We start from the raw sequence: 17,741 nt of genomic DNA on the forward strand, positions 1-17,741 counted from the left end.
CTGACAGAAGGCACAGTGGTCCCTGGCCTCATCAGGAATTCTTATTAGCTCGGTGGTGACTAAGACACTCTGTGATGCCACTGAGGGGACGGTTTTCTTGTCCCCTGCAGAAAGAGAGATTCGGGTAGATTCCACTTGAACCAAGACATAGTGTTCAAGTGTTGTCTTCTTCTTCTTCTTCTTCTTCTTCTTCTTCTTCTTCTTCTTCTTCTTCTTCTTCTTCTTCTTCTTCTTGGTTTTTTTCAAGACATGGTTTCTCTGTTTAGCTTTGGAGTCTGTCCTGGATCTCACTCTGTAGACCAGGCTGGCCTCGAACTCACAGAGTTCGGAAGCCTCTGCCTCTTGAGTGCTGGTATTAAAGGTATGCACCACCATTGTCCAGCTCACCTGTCTTCTTGACATGCACTCTCCCCTCCATCGTTCCTGGCAACAGCACCTGCGGTACATTCACCAAAGGACCCTTTCTGTCCACTGGTGGCAATACCAGCAACACAGATAGCAAAGTCCAGCAGCCAGGGTCAGAGCCAGGGTGGCTGACAGGCAAATCGGGGTTCCTACATGAGAAGTCCTGAGCTGGGTCTCCAGGTGGGCACCAGTTTCCTCTAGCTTCACTCCAGGTCTTACGCTGGCCTTGCTAAGGTATCCCATACCGCTCTCTGCAGTTTCCTCCTCCAGTCCGTATTCCCTGTGCTCATATAAGAAGCTGACAGAGGGTCTGGATGCATCTGACGGGCTCCTGGATGTGCCAAGGGGATGGAAGTCAGGGGTTGGATTGGCTACCTCAGCTCCATTCCCAATGAAGGTTCAGGAGACCAGAAATGCTGAGGCTTGGAAATATAAGCAGTGTACAGAGCGGGCCCCGTCACGGACCGTTAGAGACTGTCATATTGGCCTGCAAAAGAAAACTGAAGTCAAAGGAGCTGGTCTTCGCCTGATTCACAACTAGACTTGCAACTCAAGTTCCATAAAGACTCCCAGCAGCAGTTGAAAAGCTAGCCTCTCGCTTGCTGTGGAAGAATCAGAGTAAAGGACTAAGTAGGTAAGTATGCATCTGTAATTGATAGGGATGGGGTAGCTGCGGAGAACCCACTAGAGCATAGGGGCTACTTGCAAGGACAAATTTGGGTCTTTTAAGAGGCTTCCAAACCCAAACAGAGGGTTATATCATTTCTGGTGACTATGAGTATTGAAGATACCTGCTTGTGGTAGGCCACAGCAGGGAGGACCGTTTATGCTTACCGTAGGTCCCAGTAATGTTAAGAGAGAATATTATACCATGTTTTAGTTTGAGACATTTGACTTCTGAGATGGTAAAGGGGAAGTAAGTCATGGGGTGCGTGCTTTACATTGACCATTGATCTGGTACCACACACAGTATTTGGAGGCCAATGTTATAAAAAAGGAAAGGAGGAGAGGGGAAAAAAGAAATTATTAAGCAAAGCTAAGTGGGAAAACAAAACACTGAAACCATCAATTTTCTACAATCGCCAATAACTTCAGAGACACCGCAGACGCTGGAAAGCTGGTATTGATCAGGACGAGGACACTCTGCATCCTACACTTGCTTTCTCTCCGGCTTCAGCTGCTCATCCATTAACCCTTTCCCAGCTGACACTTCCAGCTCTAGGGTCAAGTTACCAGGCCTCGTTCCCCGCCTGCCATGCTCACTCTTTTTTTTAAATTTTATAATTAATTTAATTTTGCATATCAGCCACAGATTCCCTTGTCCTCTCTCCTCCCAACCCACCCCCCCCTCCCCCCAGTCCACCCCCATTCCCATCTCCTCCAAGGCAAGGACTACCCTGGGGATTCAGCTCAGCCTGGTAGATTTAGTTGAGGCAGGTCCAGTCTCCTCCTCCCTTCATCCAGGCTGAGCAAAGTGTCCCAGCATAGGCTCCAGGCTTCAAAAAGCCAGCTCATGCACTAAAGACAGGTTCCAGTACCACTGCCTGGGGGCCTCCTAAATAGTTCAAGCTAATCAACTGTCTCACTTATCCAGAGGGCCTGGTCCAGTTCCATGGGGGCTCCTCAGCTATTGATTCATAGTTCATGTGTTTCCACTAGTTTGGCTATTTGTCCCTGTGCTTTTTCCAATCATGGTCTCAATATCTCTTGCTCATATAATCCCTCCTCTTTCTCACTGATTGGACTCCTGGAGCTCCACCTTGGGCTTGGCCATGGATCTCTGCATCTGCTTCCATCAGTCACTGGATGAGAGTTCTATCATGACAGTTAGGGTGTTCGACCATCCTATCACCAGAGTAGGTCAGTTTGGGCTTTCTCTCAACCATTACCAGTAGTCTATTGTGGAGGTATCTTTGTGGATTTCTGGGGACCTCTTTAGTACTTTGCTTCTTCCTATTCCCATGGGGTCTTCATTTATCATGGTATCTCTTTCCTTGTTCTCTCTCTCTCTGTTCTTGATCCAGCTGGGATCTCCTGCTTCCCTAAACTCTCTTTCCCCTGATCCTTGCCCTTCATTACCCGCCCTCCTCACGTCCAGTTTGCTCACGTAGATCTCATCCATTTCTCTGTCATTAGGCGATCCCTGTATCTTTCTTAGGGTCACTCTTACCTGTTCATCCTTATTCAAGGGCAGGCAAGTTTCTGAAGAATCAAAGCTTATATCATCCTGAGCCCTAAAGGGGGGACTTGAAGGGGTGAAAGGGGTCATAACATATCTGAAGTGGAAAGCTGTTTTCTGTTGCTGCTGTGTGTTTTAATGGAAGGAGATTTCCCGGGAATAAATCCCGAGTTACCAGAAAGGAGAGCTGGGGGAAAGGTATGAGAGAGTAGCAAAGAACTCATGAGTACTGCCTTTTGTTTAGTACTTAATACAAAGTATACATTTACATTTGATATTAAAAGTATACTTCAGATAGTAAGTGTATTTTATGTATTGCACACATCTCAGCATTCTTTCCCCCGAGTTATTATCATACCTAGCTCTTCTAACCAGCAGCTCTGCTTCTGTGAAAATACATCATACACCTAAGGGCAAATTTGACCACCACCTTTTTTTGTCAGACTCCTAAACACCCAAGTGATTAGTCCTGTCCAACTCAGTGGCTCACTCCATCAACTTTTACCTATGGTGGGTGCTTGGGATGGAAACAAAGCTGTATAGGGAGCCTTCTCTGAAGGTCACAAGCCTCTCTAACCTGTGGACATCCAGGGATGGTTATAAGGTTGGGTTGCTCCATCTTCTGGGTTGCTGGCCACTGCCACTTCCAGTAGATGTGTGTGAAGATGACTGAGACAGATTCTCTGCATCCCCAGGAAATGTTGTCACCCTAATGCTGGCAGGAGCAGTGTCTAGGATGCTCTCATCTTCAGCTCTTGTAAGGACAAAAGCAAGACTTCTGAGAATGTCTGTATTAGAGATAAAGGGGCACTGGGGATCAAGCAGAGAACTGAAGATACCCTGGAGAGACAGAGAGGGCATTTTGGCTGGTATTGGCTGGTACAAACATGTAGCATGAATCTTAAAAGTTCCTTTAATAAAATCAAACCCAAGACCAGGCTGAAACTTCTCCTTAGCAAGCCTCCTAGGTGGACCTCAAACTTGGGATCCTCCTGCCTCTGCCTCCTTCAGTAAATCCAACCAGTGTGCTTCACTACAACTGGCTGAGGGTAGCACGGGTCTGAGCAGGAGCCCGAAAGGCAAGCAGCTTTTGCATGAATTCATACCACGAACTTTGGGTGCCAGATGTAGCATGAATCTTAAAAGTTCTTATTAATAAAATCAAACCCAGGGCCAGTTATTGGGGTGAAATGCTGGATGGTCAGAGCGACAGAACAAGCCACAGCTAGCCTCACCTGGCCAACTTCTCAGCTGGTCTTGTTTCCTCAGACTGGAAGCTTCTGTGTCCTCATCCCAATGGCTCTCAGCTGAACTGTGCTACTCAAAACCTAAAAGCTTAACCAGCCAAATGCTTCTAGTTTCTGGTCTTCACGTCTTATATTCCTTTCTGCTTTCTACCACCACTCCCTGGGATTAAAGGCTTGCTTTCTGGGATTAAAGGCATGTGTCACCATGCCTGGCCATTTCCAATGTGGCCTTGAACTCACAGAGATCCAGAGGGATTTCTACCTCTGGAATGTAGGATTAAAGGTGTGAGTGCCACCATTTTCTAGCCTTTGTATCTAGTGGCTGTTCTGTCTCTGACCCCAGATAAGTTTATTAGGGTGCACAATATTTTGGGGAACACAATACCACCAAACAATTATGATAACAGAGGAGACTCTAATGTGCTTTCAGGATGGTCATGAATGAGAGTCATTAAGAAGTGTCAACATTCAAACAATTGCCACATTAATATAAACCCTGACAAGGTACCAAAGTACCTATTTCTTACATCTTTTTAAGAGGAAGTCTCTTGCCTTTCTGGATTTGTACCATTGTGCAGGGAATGCAGGGAGCACTGGACCACTCCCTACCAAGACCCTCCCAGCAAGGGACTGAAAATCTTACTGGGCAGGAAGGGATAAAGAAAGAACAGACACAGGACACATGAACAGAACAGCTGAGGTCAGGTGGGCTGTTTTCCCTCTGACGGAGGGCACCAACCTCAGAACGTGTATTATGCATAGCACAGGGTGAGAAATTTAGCTGGTCTCTGAAAACAGCAGGGAGGAGGTGGATATACATGCTAGTTTTGCACACGTTGCTCAATGTCCATAAACATTTGTTTTTGCACACCACCATCAACAGTGACATTCCAACCATGTCTAACAATACACATTCACTCAAGGCTTTCTCAGTTCCCCACAATTCCCTGTGAATTAGAAGAAAGTAGAACCCTGAAAATCAGATTTTTTAAAAAAAGGCTTAGAACTTTCTGCCATAATATTAACACTGAGTTTCCCTTGTGGCAATAATGACTTCAGCATCTCCCTGTGTAGAGACAAAATCACTCCCTTCTACTGTCTGACTTCCCATTGGCATCTAGCTAATGCTGTTGGGCAAATGGAGAGTTACTGGCTACCCTTTCAAATGTGAGGGCCCAGAGCAACAGAAACAGGGCAGGGAATGTGCAAGAACACACTGAAGACAGAGATTATTGTTTGGATTCAAGCTCCATGCAGCCATTCTCGACCTTGGACAAGTGTCCTAGACAACTAGTTGTTTTTCTTTGCTTTATTTAAAAAGACTTCTTTTATTTAAGTGCATGTACATGTATAGGAGAGTTATATGCACATGCGTGCTGCTGCCTGCTGAGTCCAGAGGTGACGTATCCCCTGGATCCTGGAGACAGAGTTAGAAGGGGTAGTGGGGGCTAGAAACCAAACCTGTCTTCTGCAACAGCCGCACACACTCCTAACTGCTGAACCGTATCTCTAGCCCTGATCATTAGTTTCTTTATTTGCAAAATGGGGCCAGTAACAGTAACATTTGAGGAGCAAAGTCAGATTAAAGATGTTGAAGCAAAAGAGAAGCATCGTTCTTGGCACACAAGCAGCAGGCACGGAAGGTCAACTGCAGTGATGACTAAAATGACAAGCAGTGTTCTCACAGAGTTGGTACAAGTGTCTCGGGCATTGCACAGCACTCTGAAAGATGAGGAAAACAGCATCCTAGCCCAGACACATAGTAAATGGACAGTCTGGAATTCCTGCCTGGACGCTTGTGCACAGGATATTTCCCATAGGCCCACTACACAATACAATTGCTGTGGTGGCTAGAGATGCAGAAATGAGCAGATCTAGAATTGTCTCTAAACCCACAATCTAGGAAGAGAAATCCTTGTGTGACCAATCTTAAAAATTTGATAGGATGAGTGCCGGGCAGCGGTGGCACACACCTTTAATCCCAACACTTGGGAGGTAGAGCCAGGTAGATCTTTGTAAGTTTGAAGCCAGCCTGGTATACAGAGCAAGATCCAGGATAGGCACCAAAACTATACAGAGAAACCCTGTCTTGAAAAAACAAAACAACAACAACAACAACAAAAAATTGATAGGATGAGCAGAGCTCAAGAACAATTAGCCTTCCTGCTGCAGTAGTATGAACAAACCCCTGTTGTTGATGGTGTTTTGCTCTTTTGGGGGCCCACCACCCAGCTCCCAAATAAATCACAGAGATTATTATTACTTATAAATGCCCAGCCTTAGCTTCGATTGTTTCTTGCCAGCTTTTCTTAACTTTAAATTATCCTAGCTACCTTTTGCCTCTGGGCTTTTCCCTTTCTTTATTTCTGTACACCTTTCTTTGTTTCTTACTCTTTGTCTGTCCATGTAGCTGGCTGGCTGGCCCCTGATGTCCTCCTCCTTCTCTTGCTCTGTCTTCTTTTTTCCCAGATTTCTCCTATATATTCTCTCTGCCTGCCAACCCCGCCTATCCTTTCTCTTGCCCGCCTATCCTTTCTCTTGCCTTGCTATTAGCCAGTTCTTTATTAGACCATCAGGTGTTTTAGACAGACATAGTAACACAACTTCACAGACTTAAACAAATGCAACATAAACAAAAGTAACACACCTTAAAATAATATTCCCCAATATTTCCCCCTTTTGTCTAAATAAAAAGAAAGGTTTTAACTTTAACATAATAAAACTATACACAACAAAAACAGTTATCAAGTAAGAATTAATTTACAATATTCTATTTGTAGTTAGCGTACTCAGAGAAAATAATGCATTATCTATCCTATCTTCATAAATCAAAAATTTTACACACCTAATTTACTTTCTATCGTAACTAAGGAAAATGGCAACTATAACCATCTAGTCTTCAACTCCAGCAGAGACCCAGAAGGATGTAATATTGTCTTACAACAGAGACATTTGGCTGTCTACACAGTCAAAGTTCCTCTGCAACATTGGGGCATCCATTTTCAGCCTACAGGCCCAGAATATCTGGCAGACTCTTCTGTGAAGCAGGAAATTTGAAGGACTGTCTTGCCTTGTTTTGTCAAAGTTCATCTGTCTTTTCCCTGTGTGTCCTGCATGTCCAGTATGCACAGCACATTGTCAGCAGTCAAAGGTAAGAGTAGTTTCATTGCCCAGTGGCTAATCTTGCCACAATGAAAGCAAATTCCATAAGGAGTTTCTTCAGTGCCCATCTTCTCTGAAGTAAATTAGTGCTGCCAGGAGCAGATGTGTCTCATTGTCGTGAAAAACCTTAAGTTAACCAAACATTTTAAATGCCATATTCTATAGGTCTTTAAAGTATTTGAAAACCATCTATCTAAAATATATCTATTTAACCTAGAAAACATACCTAACATATCTATAAACTTGATTGTTATAAATGACTAACTACTGACCTATGTTAATTGATTGACCTATATAGTTTATAATAATAGCTCTCAAAAACTAGAACTTTACCTTACATTTTTAAGTGAATGACATAAGTATAATACCTTAAACAAGAGTAGAAACGTATAGATAATATGTTGTAACAAAAACAACCTTAAATTTGTATCAATACACAAAAAAATCCTTGAAACAAGGGTAGAAACATATATACAGTGTAACAAAAATAACTTTAAATTTGTATCAATATACTATATTTCTCTAAATGATAACAAACATCCATAACCCACCAAATAACCAAAAGCCTCCCACACCCCTCTTGGGAATGTGGACATTGTGTTCTCCAAACAGCTTCCTGCTGTCTGTGGACAAAGTATCTTTAGGGTCTTGGACAGAAAATTTTGAGATAAGGGCCAAGTCCTGGGAGGACCAGCAGTAACCTTTGCTGATAGATATCACCTGTCAAGTTTCAGGAGGTCTCACCTGATCACACTTGATCCATGTTAACCCTGAAGGAATCCACAGCCTCTCATCTCCTGTGGGAACAAAACTCAAAAGCATTTTTTATTTCCAATTTGACAAATATATTTTTTTACTTTTTATAGGTTAAGGCAATCCTAAAGTATATAGGCTGATTCATTTCAACAGTCCCTCTTTCAATTCCAGGTCTCTTTGCAGCTGTCTTTTGCTTTTTTAACAATCAAAAAATCAAAATCAACTCAATAACATACAGGATCCAGACTCCCTGTATATTTTCCATCTTGTATGGTTTTTTCTTTTGTATTAATTACTTTTACTCTCTCAAAGACTTTATTATTATTTTTGAACTATTCATTTTTTTCTATGACTGTACCCTTTTTCTTCTCTTAAGCCTACACACATTGTTAAACACACTGTAACCTGTGTAGAGGTTTTTCCGTCTGAACCTCTTTTATTGTGCATCTTCTGCCCTTTTTGACCGTATGAGCAAACTTTGAACTGCTAACCTACACCTGGATCCTACACACACAGCTCTCAGCTGGCTCCACCTGCTTCTTGGATTGTGAAAAACCAATTCTGAAACTTGAGGCCAGTCAGAGATTGTCTGACCAGGAACTGCATTCAATCTTCCTAGAGCTCTAGAATGTCAATGCATGCACTGTGGCAGGCATTTTTACTTAGTTCTTTGTTTCTACTTAACATACTGGCTGCTCAAGGGATTGCTGGCAGACAGAAACTCTTAAATAAGCCATAGTCTCTCTCTCTTTTTTTTCTTCAAGCTTTCTCAGGCCCTACAGAAATTCAAGCACCATGTTGGTATGCCAATATGATGTTGGTTGTTTTGGGGGACCTGCCACCCAGCTCCCAAAAAAATCATACACAGAGACTTATCATTACTTATAAATGCCCAGCCTTAGCTTGGCTTGTTTCTAGCCAGCTTTCCTTAACTTTAAATTATCCCACCTACCTTTTGCCTCTGGGCTTTTTCCTTTCTTTATTTCTGTACACCTTTCTTTGTTTCTTATTCCATGGCTTGCTGTGTAGCTGGGTGGCTGGGTGGCTGGGTGGCTGGGTGGCTGGGTGGCTGGGTGGCTGGGTGGCTGGGTGGCTGGGTGGCTAGCCCCTGATGTCCTCCTCCTTCTCTTGCTCCTTCTTTTTTTTCAGATTTCTCCTTCTATTCATTTTTTCTGCCTGACAGCCCCACCTACCCTTTCTCCTGCCTTGCTATTGACCTTCAGCTTTTTATTAGACCATCAGGTGTTTTAGACAGGCACAGTAACACAGCTTCACAGACTTAAACAAATGCAATATAAACAAAAGTAACACACCTTAAAATAATATTCCCCAACACACCCCACCTCTCCAGCTCAATAGGAGTAAGAGGTGGAGCCAGTAGGTGGTAAGTGAGTCCCCCAGGGATTCATGCCCTTGTGAAAGAGGTCTGGGTAAGTGAGTTTACTCCTTCATCCATGGGAGGATGTGTAGAAGGAACTATCTGGCCCTTACCAGACATGGAAGTGATCTTGGACCTCTCAGCCTCTAGAACTGTGAGAAATACCCTTCTATTGTTTATAAATTACCCAGAACAAGGCATTGTGCTGTAGAAGCCTGCATGGACTATGACATTTGCCTACCAAGAAGAATAGGAAAGTTTCACCAAAGAGCCATTTGAAATCCATCTCAGAAGTCATACAGATCTTTTAGAAAGCAGCCTAGTTAGGGATTGTCAGAGGGAAGGCACAACACACAATGTTGATCATACCCAATGGGGAGGGACAGGCCCCCAAAGTGTCCCGGGGGGGCTGTGTGGGCAGATATGTTTCAGAAACACATCCACTTTTTCCCAGTTTGAACAAATTATAACTTTTACCTACTAAAATCTTATTAAAGAATTTGTTTCACTTATACCTGCTAGCACACCCACGCACACAGTCCTTTGTCTTAGAAGTCACTAGAGGCAGGACTACGAGTGGGGGGGATGGGTGGCACCGTGTCACCCTGTTGACTACTCAGCTGGCACCTAACACTACAGTTTAGTACCGGTCTGCCAGCATGTCAGCAGACACCCAAGGGGGCAGGATTCCCACATGGAGGTGTGGTGTTTCTTCTAAAGTCTCACTCTCACTTTGTCCCTGTTAAAGCAGACCTGGTTAGGTTACAAGTTGTTATTGGTAATGGTCAGGAAAAATACTGAACAAAGGAGATTAGATTCAGGGATCTTGTTCTAAAAAAATGGAGGGGGGGATATAGAAATAGGATAAAAGGGTAGATTGTTGAATCTACTTTAATCCAAAAAAGCAACTATTAATCTTACATATTTTACATTGGTATGAATTTTTATATATTGATACAAATTTAGGATTATTTTTGTTATACGGTGTATATGTTTCTATTTCTGTTTAAGATATTTTTGTATATCTTATAGTTATGTTAGTTATGTTTTCTAGGTATGCAGAGATATATTTCAGATAGATAAATGGTCTTCAAACACTTCAAAGACCTACAGAATATAGCATTTAATATGTTTAATAACCTGAGGCTTTTTATGACAGTGAGACATGTCTGCTCCTGGCAGCACTGATCTACTTAAGAGAAGATGATAAGTATGGTGGTATTTTATTTGTACTGAAATGTGATTTTAATTGTATGTTAATAAATAAAGTTGCCCGGGGGTCAGAGCTATTAGAGCCATAGCAAAAGCTGAGCAGTGGTGGCATACATTTGTAATCCCAGCACTTGGTAGGCAGAGCTAGGTAGATCTCTTGTGTGTTCAGAGATACAGCCAGCATTGGAGACACACGCCTTCAATCTCAATACCAACCATAGAAGACCTGGAGGTCTATACAGACAGGCAGTGACGAGGCAGTCATGTGGTTGGGTTTACAACCAATGAGAAGGCAGAACTGAAAGTCTTTATAACGACTTTAACACAGGAAGTAGCTCTCTTTCGGAGAGGTCTCTTCGCTGAAGAGGCTAGCTTCAGCAGGAAGGGTAAGGCTCTTAGCTCTGATCTCTTGGCTTTCTTCTTTGCATTGGTTCTGTGTTTCTTACTTAATAAGACAGTTGGTTACATCTACAGATAAGTATTGAAGAACCTCCATATGGTTCTTCTTGCAAAAGCTAGCCACTGGGCAAAGAAACTTCCCTTGCCTCAATTGCTGACAATATACCATCCAAACTGGATTAGCAGGATGCAAGAAAAGTAACTGCTGAACTTTGCCAATGCAAGGTAGGACAGTCCTTCAGAATTCCCTGCTTCACAGGAAAGTCTGTCAGATATACTAAGTCTGTAGGCCAGAGCTGGATGCCCCAATGTTACAGAAAAACCTAGGGTAACTGTCCAGGTAGCCAGATGTCCCTGTTGTGGGGTAACATTTTACCTTCTGGGGTCTTTGATCAAATTAAAGACTAAATAGTTAAATTTGTATTTTTTCTTATTTATGATAAAATTAAATTAGGTATAAAACTTCAGACTCACAAAGATAAGATTGGTAAAGAGTATTTTCTCTAAAATTTCCAAATGCAAATGGACTGGATATTGTATTGTATAATTCTTACTTAATAACTGTTTCATCATATATGATTTTACTATGTTAAAGTTAAAACCTTCCTTTTTAATTAGTCAAAAAGGGACAATGACATGGAATAATCTTTCTGTACACTGTAAATATGTATTGCTCTAATTGTGAATAAAAAGCTGATTGGCCAACAGCTGGGCAAGATGAGATTGAGTGAGACATCCTGAGACAGAGAAAATCCTGGAATGAAGAAGGGCAGTATCAGAGGTGTCAAGAGCAGATGCAGGGAGAAACAAGATGAGTGTGCTGACTGAGTAAAGGTACCAAGCCATGTGACAAAGCATAGATAAGAAATATGGGTTAATTTAAATCTAAGAGTTACCTAGTAACAAGCCTGAGCTATTGGCCAAGCATTTATAAATCATATTCAGCCTCTGAGTTGGTTATTTGAGAACTGGTGGACAGGAAAACTCTGCCTACATGGTTATACTTGGAATTGGAATGTAACATTTGCCTGACTTGTTGACTAAGATATGCCATTTTAAAGAGGTCAGGTTTGCAAATGCTCTGTGTGGTCTTTGCTTTGTTTTTAGGAGTATCTTAGTGAGAAAAGCTGGAGGAGCTGTGCTGATCAACAAAATCAGAAAGGTTTGGGGGCAAAAACAGGGAAAGGAGGATTGGCTGCTACTGATATTGTTAGGGTTTGTGAGAAGTCCCATAAAAGACCACCAGTCACATATGCAATCAACAAGAGCGTTTAATAAAAAAATTTCAAAAAAAATTTCAGCATGCAGGGGTCAATCATCTGACAAAATGGTGACCTGAGAGAATCTCGCAGACTCCTTTTAAGCACAGCTAAGGGAATTCCAACTGTGATTAAGTGTACTTTGAAGTGATTGAATATAGACTCTTACTGGTACAGGAATCATTTTATGATTGGCTCAAGACATCTGGTCAGCAACTGTGGTTGCAGTGTCAACAAGGATCTATTAGACTGAAAATAGCAAGAACAGTTCCTGCTTGTGGCCAGGTAGGACCCTGATTGGCTACTAGACTGGATGTACTTCCTAAGTGTCTGACTGAAGCCATACATGAGTCAACATAGGACGGTGGGTTAATATGGGGCTAAGCAGTTTCCCCAGCCCTGTTTTCTTTTTCAGATGGGGCATTGCTGTTGCACTATAGCTGAGCCCAAACTCCTGGGCTCAGCAATCCTCCTGCCGTAGCCACCTAGTAGGTGGGACCACAGGTGAATGCCACCCTACCCACCTTGTTCTGCCAACCTGCTAGAGAATATGGCACTGAGAGTGGGGACAGGAAAGTGACTGTTTGTCCATCTGCCTCTGCTCCTTCACTCTGTCTATCCCTTCTCCTTTGCTACCCACGCCTTTACAGAGGCCAGCTAAGATTCATGTGCACCAGGAAGAAGGGGAATATCACATTCCAGGACTGAGGATGATGGCCCAGGGAGGCTGGGGACAGGATTCTGCTCTGGCTACTCTCTCCACAGGCTTCCTAGTGTAGTCAGCCATGGGGACCCAGCACCTGTTCTAAAATGCAGATGTGGGAAGAGGAATCTGAAAGGGACTCTGCATCCCAAACTAAGTGGGCTTGGTTACTGAAGGGGTATACTGTGCTCTCTTACAGGAATCTAATGTCCCCCACAGGCTGGGCAGGGGTTTTCCACATGAAAAGAGCTTCCTTTTTGGGAACTTGTCAGTGAGTGACAGTGTCTGCCTCTTCAGAATAACTCATCAGTTTAGAATGGCGAGGAGCGGAAACAAAGGTGCCAGCTGTCTGGTCATCAGCCACTGTGCATGCTTGCAGAAGGAACCCCATGAAGACTTGACTGTTCTCATACACACTGCACCAGAAAGCAACATTTCAGTATGGCAGGCTCCACTCAGTCCCACTGCTACTTCAAGACTAGGAGTGCAAGTCCATATCTCTCCTTAAGAACCAGCAGCTCATTAGAGGGGAAGACTGAGCTCTCATTTCATGCCAAAATAAATTCCATTTGCATAAAAAGGTGTATAAAGGGCTGGAAAGATGACTCAGTGGTTAAGGACAATTGCTGCTCTTGTGGCAGGGGTTCCATTCCCAACACTCATGTCAAGCAGCTTAAAACAGCCTGCAACTCCAGTTGCAGAGGATCTGATGGCCTCTCTGGACTCATGGGCACCTGAAAACATGGGGTATAGTCACACACATACACACACACACACACACACACACACACACACACACATAAACACACACACACACACACACACACACACACACACACACGACAGAGAGAGAGAGAAGGGGGAGGGAGAAAAATATCTTTAAAAGATATGTAAAAATACACTAAAACCCCCTACAAGCATTAGTTTTGTTTTCTTTTTAAAAAATATTGAAGTTAAGAATCTCTTTAAGCAAAACTCATTTGCCATAACAGAAAAGCAAAATAAAACAGGGTTTTTTGTTTTGTTTTGCTTTTTCAGAATGATTTGGTTTTCATTTATTTATTTTTTATCACTTTATTGTAATGAACCCACACATGAAGACATCACCCAGCTAGTTTAAGGAAGTCATTGGTATAGCCTAGTACCACACTCTGCATCTCAGCAAAGTTCTATACAGTGAGATCAGCCATTCTAATGCCATAGAACTTAGCCTGGGGTTTTAAACTTTATCAATTTATTATGTTTTATGCACACACAAAAAGGAAAAAAAATATGACATAGTTCAAACTAGAAAACCAAGGAGAATAAAGTTTGTTATATTAAAAAATGAAAGTAGATGAAATCAAAAGACAAACGATGGGCTAAGAAAACTATTTGTAACATATAAGGCAGATAATATATAAGAAATAGCTGAAGACATATCTCAGAGGTAGAGTCTTTGCCTGGCTCATGATATGTATAGAGGTAGAGTGATTAGAGATATTATACTTAAGAAAATTAATATACATATATACATATGTAAGTATAAATACACAAAGTTTAATCTCCCCTAAATGATGAAATGGCATAAACAGAAAATATAATAAGCTCAGTCACCATTTAAAAAGTATTTATGGGCCAAGAAGATAGCTCAGCAAATAAAGGTGCTTGCTGCTAAGCCTGATGACCTAAGTTTGACCCCTAGAACCTAAATGGTAGAAGAACCCACTCCTGCAAGTTGTCCTCTGACCTCCATACTCACACATTCATGCACTCAGACACACACAAATGTAATAAAAAAGTATTTATAAACAAGGTGCTATTTTTATCTATTATATAAGCAAATACTAAAATTGTGTTTTTTAAACTAAGATTAGCAGGACTATGGAAAAACTACAGTACTTGTTCACAAGCACTAGACCTCTAGAGGTTTTAACTCTCTACAGGTGAACTAAAGACATCCTCCATACTTAAAATGAAGTTCTCTTTGATGCATGCTAGAACATCAACAGCCCTGAAAACAGAATTGAAGAAAGCCAGAAGCAAAAATGGCATGTTATGTGATTTCACCTATGTGAGATACCTGGCCCACCCAAACTGAGGGACAGAAGGGAAGATCCAAGGTTATCAGGAGCTTTTTTACTTGTTAGTTAGTGAGTTAGTTAGTTAGTTAGTTTTGAGAAGGCCAGGCAAATACCATGACAGGCTCCTAAAAATTCAGTTAAGAAGTAGGCCTTGGCCAGGCAGTGGTGGTGCATGCCTTTAATCCCAGCACTCAGGAGGCAGAGCCAGGTGATCTCTGTGAGTTCGAGGCCAGCCTGGTCTACAGAGTGAGATCCAGGACAGGCACAAAAACTACACAAAGAAACCCTGTCTCAGGGAAAAAAAAAAAAAAAAAAGAGTAGGCCTCATTTCCTGCCTCTTGAAACTGAACAAGCAGTTTCTGAGGAAGCCATGAGCCTAAGGCAACCATTCTTCCACTGTAGTAGTCCAAATTACTCAGGGTCAGAGAATCTGAGCTTACTTTACCCAGCAGGGCTGCATAAGGAGATGATTTGGCCATGGGCGGGTTTACCAGGTGTTTGGAAGGGTCTACACTTGGCTGTATGGTGTGTTTTAATCTTGCAAATGTAGATGTAACCAACCGTCTTATTAAATAAGAAACACAGAGCCGATTCAGAGAAGAAAGCCAAGAGGTCAGAACTAAGAGCCTTACCCTTCCTGCTTCAGCTATCCTGCTTCAGCCAAGAGAGCTCTCCGAAAAAGAGCCTACTTCCTGTGTGTACGTCTTTAAATACTCTAGATGTTCTGCCTTCTCATTGGTTGTAAACTAAACACGTGACTGCCTTGTCATTGCCTGTATGTACCGCCCTCCAGGTCCTTAAAGGCGTGCGCCACCACCGCCACGCACTTGCTATGGCTCTATAACTCTGACCCCCAGGCAACTTTATTTATTAACATACAATTAAAATCACATTTCAGTACAAGTAAAATACCACCACATTTCCCCTTTTCTATTTTAATAAAAAGAAAAAAAAGAAAAAGGTTATAACTAACAAAAGAAAAACTATATACAAAAGTACAATAACTATATACAATATATACAAATAATAAATGTCTAAACAATGTCTAGTCCATTTGTATTTGACAAATTCAGAGATGATAATTTCATTATCCTATTTTATTAAGTCCAAAATGTATCTAATTCACTTTCTATCCTAATTAATCTTCAACTAACTAACCTTCAACTATAACTAACTAATCTTCAACTCCCTCAGAGACCCAAGAAGGAAATAATATTAGCTAACAAAAATAAAAACAGAAAGTGCATGCAAGCAACTTCCAAAAAATTTGTGAGTTGACAGAAACAGCCAACTGCCTGGACAGTCACCTGAGGTTTCTCCGCAATGCTGGGGCATCATCTTCAGCCTATATAGGCTTAGCATATCTGACAGACTCATTTGTGAAGTAGGATGTACACAAGGTCAACAGTTCAACCTCACATTGGGTGAGAGCAGTCCATGCACCAGAAACACCTGAATTCCACTAATGTCATGTCATGATTCAGGATTTTAAATTCTGGAAAATGTTGATGGTTTTTTTAGTTCAGCTCTCCATTCTTCTTGGCTGTGTACATATGGCTTCATCTCAGCATCCCGTTCTTCTCCACATCTCTCTATCAAATGCCAGTCTACTATTGAGAGGCGTGAGCTTAGTTACTCTTCAAGAATAACTGTTTCAGCTGCTGTTCCATAGCACATCAGAAGCCATCGGCCCACTGCCTGTTCAGCTGCCTTCGAAGAAAAGGGCACTGTACCTTTTCCGAGTTGCGAAGGCCACGTCAGGGATGGTGCCATATTGTCCTGGCCTCAGAAGATGCCTTTTGATAAAGCCATAACCACGCTTGTTTAGGCAAGAATCAGTAGTCCTTTGTTTCATGTCCTGTCTGTCCATTTTGTCAGCAGTTGATTCGAGGATACTTTGTTGTCCAGTGGCTAACTTTTGCCACAATGAAAGCTAACTCCATACGCAGTTTCTTCAATGCCCATATTTTCTCTGAAGTAGATTGGTACTGCCAGGAGCCGACATGTCTCATAGTCATAACAAAAAAGAAAAATTTTCTAAGTTATTAAAACATTTTAAATGCCATATTCTGTAGATCTCTGAAGGGTTTGAAGATGACCTATCTAAAATATATCTGCTCAATTTTTAAAACATATCTAATATGACTACAAGTTCTATTGTAATGTCTAACTACTAACTATCATTTCTTTATATCCTAATGGTAATGATAATATTCAAGGATCAGAAAATTGCATTGTTAAATGAACGATATAAGTACAATTAGAAATATACATATAGCATTTTCTAACAATATCAATTTCAATATATATAATTTGTATACAATATAAAACAATCCAATCCAATGTAAAGTATTTAAAACTAGTAATTGTCTTTTTCTTCTTCTTTCTTTCTCTCTTTTTTTTTTAAATAAGAACCTTAAATCTAATCTGCTTAGTCTTTTTCCTAACCCTTGACAACAACTTGTAACCAACCCCCCTAAGCAATGAAAATTATCCCAGACCCAAAACCCATTAAAAAGACCAAAAAACCACCCACCCCACACCACCTCTTTGGGAATGTGGGCGTCGTATTCTTAAAATTGCTTCCTGCTGGGTATGGGCGAAGTTATCTTTATCCTGAAAGAAAAATTTTAGGTTAATTGTCAAATTCTAGGAAAGGTAACTATATCCTTCATTATCCATTCTGTGTATAATGCCAAAGTTCAGGGTTTATCTCAAGTCCTTATTCAAGTAGTCTTTGAGACTGGATCATCTCAGCTAGTCATCTCAAAATTGCTCTGAGCACCTTGTAGTTCAAAGCTGATCTGTAGATGATGTTTGTCAGCTTAGTGATGTTATTATTGTCCACGTGGAATTGTTGTTGTTGTGGGGCCCCAACTTCTTCCTGGAGACTTCAGTTGATGTTAGGCCTGGCCGTGAATTCCTGCAGAAAACTGATAAGAGACTCAAACACAAAGACATATATATGCAGCTAATTG

At 41.7% G+C, this 17,741-nt stretch overlaps 1 protein-coding gene across 1 annotated transcript in view; it reads right to left on the minus strand.

Annotated features, from left to right (window-relative positions):
* Positions 1-447: 447 nt before the first annotated feature.
* The window catches only part of Reeld1 (reeler domain containing 1), a 28,520-nt gene continuing 11,226 nt past the window's right edge, over positions 448-17,741 (minus strand). Inside the window, 4 exon segments of the mRNA XM_059263078.1 lie at positions 448-736; positions 3,090-3,338; positions 9,775-9,866; positions 12,972-13,101. Of these exon segments, the coding sequence (XP_059119061.1) occupies positions 448-736; positions 3,090-3,338; positions 9,775-9,866; positions 12,972-13,101 (760 nt within the window).

This window comes from Peromyscus eremicus, chromosome 5 (assembly GCF_949786415.1).
Source record: "Peromyscus eremicus chromosome 5, PerEre_H2_v1, whole genome shotgun sequence".
Taxonomy (NCBI): Eukaryota; Metazoa; Chordata; class Mammalia; order Rodentia; family Cricetidae; genus Peromyscus; species Peromyscus eremicus.